This window comes from Anneissia japonica, unplaced genomic scaffold, assembly GCF_011630105.1.
Source record: "Anneissia japonica isolate Jap-2015-1 unplaced genomic scaffold, ASM1163010v1 scaffold2692_len624387_cov171, whole genome shotgun sequence".
Taxonomy (NCBI): Eukaryota; Metazoa; Echinodermata; class Crinoidea; order Comatulida; family Comatulidae; genus Anneissia; species Anneissia japonica.
In genome coordinates this window covers 430,960-437,081 of record NW_022742695.1, presented here as the reverse complement: position 1 = coordinate 437,081, position 6,122 = coordinate 430,960, and the positions used below count along the sequence as shown (strand labels likewise).

Here is a 6,122-nt window from a genome sequence, read left to right as displayed (position 1 = left end):
CATATATACATATATACATATATATATATATATATTATTTTAATGTATAATTAATAATGATAATGTGTATTTTGTAGTATTTTTATATAATAATTTTTGTATTTTTAATATTATACGTTCCATGCCTATTTTAGTAAGGTGCATTCTGATGTTGTAGAATTAACAATACGGGTTTAATATCCCCATCACATGGTCGTTAACACAATTAACTAGCAATGCAGGTACCTACCGCTTTTTGTTTATATTTGATGGCGAGTTTTAACCGACTTAAAGGTTCCACACCCGTTGGTGAGTCGGCATCTCGATTTAAAATGATAGCCAGTTCTTGAGACCCTCTAGTTTGGTCTAATAATAATGTCGCAAACTCTTTGCACTGTTCCACTAATACCTCATAATCCTCTTTAAATTCGTTTTCAAGCTTGCTAAGGCGTCTCAATTCGCCACTCAGTTCAAATGCTGTCAATATTGGATCCTCACTAGAAAGGGCTATAAGCGATGGACTGGCCAAAGCTTTATAAATGTTTAGACGTGAGCGAGAATGACGGAGACCGTCGTGTTTGATACTGGATATACAGTCATCACACCCGCATTTCACGTCGTGTGGCTTAGGTATTGTAGCACCCCTCTCTAAAAGTAGCTTTAAGATTTCATAGTTATTTCGATGGGCAGCCAGCATAACAGGACTTATGTCGGCAGTAAAATCTGATTCGAGCCCTTCTGTCTGGAGCATGCGCACCTAAAAGAATAAAGAGATTTTGCGTTAAAAGTTCATCAAGTTCATGGCGAACATCATATTGCAAAGATTAATCATCTACTTATCATTCTGTCTTTATGTCGTATACGTCTACAAATCTACCTAAGGATAATAGACTTATATTAATATTGTCTGTTTGTGTTTTCGAGCATTAATCGTTCTGTCGGTCACCTTGCATGCCGTTGTATCTATATGTCTGTCTGCGGGCGATGTCAAAGATTTACTACCTGATTATCAATTTGCCGAATATAAAGACCTGTCTAGACTATCAAAATTCTATTTGACAAGAACATTACGTCATGACTATAACATCAGGTTTTTGTAAAAGGAAATTTGACAATCAGGGCAGAGCTTAATACGACAATATTATGGCGTTTGCCTTATATAGTAGGCATATGTAGCTAAATAAAAAAAAAATTAAATAAAAAAAAAACATTTTAAAAATAAAAAATGTAAAAATATAATTAAAAAAATATAATAAAATAAATAAATAAAAATAAAAAATAAATAAATAAATAAATAAACTATAAATAAATAATAAAATAAATAAATAATTAAATAAAATTAAGTAAGTAAAATTAAATCAGTTATCCATTTATTATGTATGAGCCGGAGAACACAACGTATTTCGCTCATCTTCTCAGCCATTGTTGGTCGATTGTTCATGCTTCAACGTGTCTGACGTCTTAATTAGGAATAGCACTGTAGGGCTTAAGCCCACTAACTAGCACAATTTAAAATATATTGTGTCGCATACATTGCATAGGCCTACAAATATTCACAACATGAAATCAAATAAGCATTTATCAAATCTCAAGTATGGCTAAAAGCAAGCTTCTACGTCCTCTCCTTTTTCAAATGATGTTCTACAATAAACTACCGTACTGTATGTGCAAATACTAGGTGTCGAAATCAACCTTTTTAGATAGATTTATGTAAAAATATAAACAAAACTGGCATTTTAAATAGGCACTTCAAAAAATCATCAGCATTGCAGGTGCAAGGCAAACAGTTTGTAATAAATTTATACTCAATCTGATTATTGTGCAGCTTAGATCATTTTTTTAACTCAATGGTACGTTTCTAACTTACTTTCGAATTAAAAAAGGACATAGCCTTTTTATTATTTAAAGATTTTTAAAGAAATATCAATATCTAAATAAAATTCGGAAAGGAACAGGATAAGTTTGTCAAAACCTTTCAAGCACCAAAATAAACAAGCGTCAACGAACAAAAAGATACCTCGGCAATTCTGGGGAACCCTTCACGAAGAGGTTGTGTCTTTTTTAGAACGAGACGACAATTCACGAATGATGCCTGGAAAAGGATACATGTAAAGGCAATGACGGAAAAGACCAAGTAAAATTCCTCTGTGACTATCTTATTAACCTTCATCTAACATACAAATCAGAGAAACCTGGTGAAAGTCTCGTTTCATTTTCAGCCTTCAAGCGAATCCGCCAAAACCTGCCACACATCAAACTGGCAAAGTTTGCTTCACGTAATACAAGCTTGTGTCAAAAACACCAAAATATTTCACTGAATATCAGTGTAGTGTCGGTTAGTAGTCCCGATGAGTTTATTGCCAAATACAATGATTCTGCCGTAACAGACATGCTTGAGAATGCGAACAGGGAGACATTGAATTGAACTGTGCGTCAGATGAACATATTAAAAAGAAGACAAAGTTCATTTAGATGGTAAAATAGAAAGCCGATTTATCTCTTATGTGAAGAACGATGCCAAAGAGTTTCGTCAACGCGTCATTTGAGTAAAGGAGCAGTCCAAGGCTGTAAAACCCTGCAAAGAAACTTTACAAAATGGAGAACGTGTAGTCCAGATGGACTCGGAGAACCACGTCAACTATATTTCCTACATAGTCAAGGATCTCATGACTCGCTTGGTTAAAATAGTACGAGGTCTATCGCGAGTCCATTATTGGACCGACAGTCCCATATCACAGTAAAGGAACAAAATAATAAATACATAAATAAAATACAATTCCCATATTAATAAACAATACATGCGGTAACGTATGTTGCACAATACATGTATGTAACCATGACAACATTTTAAAAATTAACAAAAAGTTCTGGTAGTAAAAATTCTAAAATAATTAAATCGTATTCTGAAATATTTTATTACTTTAGATTTGTTATTTTCTATATATGATGATTATATAACACTAAGACAAGCATGCCAGAGATAAAACGCTGGATGTTATGAAGATTAGAATTGGAAAGTTGGATCTTAAACAGAATGCTTCACAATTTAGGTCTAATATAATAATAGGCTTTTGAAGACTATCTTGAACAAATGTGGAGAGAATATTTGTGAAATGTAACAGTAAAGAAATCTGACCAAAAAAGTAATTAAAAAAAATCCACAGGCCATCGAACCTGGGCATTTTTTTACATACATGGCTTATGTCATAACCACTAGTCCAAAACAACGATTTATGGTAAATACAAATGCTGGTTGAAAGCTTTATAATTATTTTATCGTGTCTGACGTAATATTATTGGAATAGCACTTATTATATAACATGAATGAGACGGCATGAAAACCGGAAAAAAAAACATTTTTTTATACGTTGTACAACTGATTTTTCTAATTGATTTAATGAAAAACTGGGAACGATTAAGTAGATACACATTTTTGAATATTTATACACTATGGGAAATGTGAAAAAGGGGTGGTTACGCCTCATTTTCCCATAGATTTTAAGTATTCAAAAATCTGTATCTCCGTTCCCGAAATTTTCCTAAAACATCATTTTTCTGTCTTAGAAAAATCTAATCCCAGCAACTTAATGTATATTTTATCTTAAATAATATTTTTATGTATTTTTAATGACTTGAAATTTACTCACTGCTATTTCCATAATGGACATAAAATTGAATGCGAGTCTGAATCTCTATAGACAAGCTACGTGTACTAGAGTAGTATGCAATAAAGCTTATGATAACTTCAATGTTCTAGATTGAAAAAACGTCTTCAATGATTTGAAGACGTTTTACTACAGACATTCTTAAAATGTGCTGGTACCGTAGTTAAGGGCAGGCCTACACAATATGCAAGGACTATCGAACTGGCATTACATAAACGGCCATTAATTGGTACATTTTTTGTTCTAGTTGTTAGGTTTAAAGCTATTAACTTATTTAAATATACAAAGTAAAGAAAATATAGTAGGCTTATATATAATAAAACAAAATATATTTAAAGAATTTTTAAATAGCCTATGTAAAAAAGTACAACTTCAACATTGATAAGTTCGATCTAAAATAGAAACACAAGCAATAAAATGTTACATATTATATATATATATGTATATATATATATATATAATAATGAAAAGTAAAAGAAGATGAAGGACTATTGACACTATACTATAAAGCATACTAAATATTATAATCACGAACAATACAAATTTGATGTAGGTATAGGCCCGTTAATTCACTATTTTATGTTTTGTCAAATAATAATTATTTTTGGAAAATTTATTCGCATCCAACAGCAAAGTACAGTTAACTCTCAAATTACAGAATGGACGACGTTGCATAGTCTCATTATGATTAATTCAATTAATTATCCGTTCACAGTGATTGTCTTGCAATACGCAAGACTTGACCTGAGCAGGGAATTGATCGCCTCTGCCCAACGATAAGTTTCAGGATTTTCTCGACCCGGTAGGAGAGTACATATTAAAGGGTTCCACCTTGGGTGATAGATTCGTTCATTTATAAATAATATAACTTAAAAGAAAGGTCTCTCTTAATGGCTGTATATAATATTATGTAAAAAATTTGCATGGTCAATGTCAGCCAAGTGTCTTGAACATGATGACGGCTAGTGTAACAAGTAACAAGTAGCAAGTAAGAGCTCTACTAAGGACAGGATGCAGTGACATATTAGAAGTATTGGAATAGGGGTGCTGATGGGGGATGCGAAGGTGCAATGGTAGGGGGCATTTGAGGGGCGTAACTCGCAAAATAAGGTGATTTTATGTCATTTTTAACTTTCAAGTGATTTGGGGGCGGGGCGACTGGGGAGGAGTAATTTTTTGGAAGGGCGTGCATGGAGTGATTAAATGCGATACTGAAGATAGGAGTACAGTAGCCCAGCAAACACTAAACGTCATTACAGTGTTGGTGAATGTTGTGTACATTGTATTTAAGTTGATACAATTTTGTTGATGTTTGCGCTTTACAAATCGATATTTTTATTATTATAATAATTATTAAAATGACGTTAACACAACATTGCAATAACAACGCAATGTTAATTAGTTGGAATTTACATAGTTCTACAAACAACACCAAACTTTCAAGATAGCACAACAACCTAAACTTATTTGGAGAATCGAAGTTGTAAAACATCCAAGAAATCATAGATGAAGCTATTTTAAGCAAAATTGTCAATATTTATAATTGGTTTAGTGGATATTGGCCCATGCTGGCTTTCGTAAAAAATTTAATCATTAATTAATTAAACAAAGTATATTACTAATAAATTGCAATGATAATCACTGAAGTGAAATATCATATTTAGAGAATTACACACAATTAGAGAATGTGGGCCTAGAAATAATGATTATAATATAATTCCTCTAAAGAAATAATGTGATTTGGAAGATAAACAATTTTCATTTTCAGTTAAATATAACATTATCAATAGAATTTTATATTATTCATAACTGGCACTCGGTTGAGAATTAGAAGTATGGTTGGTTTTAAACGTTGATAATAGATGTAGTTTTAAGCAACTGCCTATTAGGTAAGGTTTTCAAACACTTAGGCCAACATTGTGCATCAATTAACGGTTGACTGCCACTTAAACATTTTTACATTTTATTCAAAATGTAAAAAATAATAAAATGGCATTAAAAAGTAAACGGTCACGTTATATGATTCGATATGAGGAGTGATTCCTTAAGGAAACAGACTAAGCGAAGAAGCAATATGAAATGGAGACTCATATTACTGATATTTATCATTTGTTATTGTTATGCTTTACCGATGCCTCTCATAACAACACATTAATGAAGATGTGTCTAATATGGATTGATATCTAATCCAAGTATTTGAGATCTAGTTACAATTGTTTTTGCTTTCATTTTGTGTATACCAGACCCATTTATATTGATTCGGTGATTAAATCAAATTTAAATTAAATAACTTTTTATAGTGAATCCCTATTTACTTTTTTTTAAAACTATTCTTCCGATTTCAGACTATTAAAAAAAAATCATTTAAACGTTAGGCCTAACAATGGGACATTCCAGATGTGTCTTTTAGTCACAACACACCTACTGTAAATGTGTTAATGTTCATTATTATTTGCTTTATTTTCCATTATATATATA

General features: G+C 31.8%; 1 protein-coding gene across 4 annotated transcripts in view; it reads right to left on the bottom strand.

Moving 5' to 3' along the window:
* The window catches only part of LOC117119227 (short transient receptor potential channel 4-like), a 69,647-nt gene that overhangs the window by 29,429 nt on the left and 34,096 nt on the right, over positions 1-6,122 (bottom strand). For all 4 annotated transcript variants that reach the window (XM_033264033.1, XM_033264035.1, XM_033264036.1 and 1 more), the window contains exon 3: positions 230-736. In XM_033264033.1, coding sequence (XP_033119924.1) covers positions 230-736 — 507 coding nt within the window. The remainder of the gene's footprint in view (positions 1-229; positions 737-6,122) is intronic.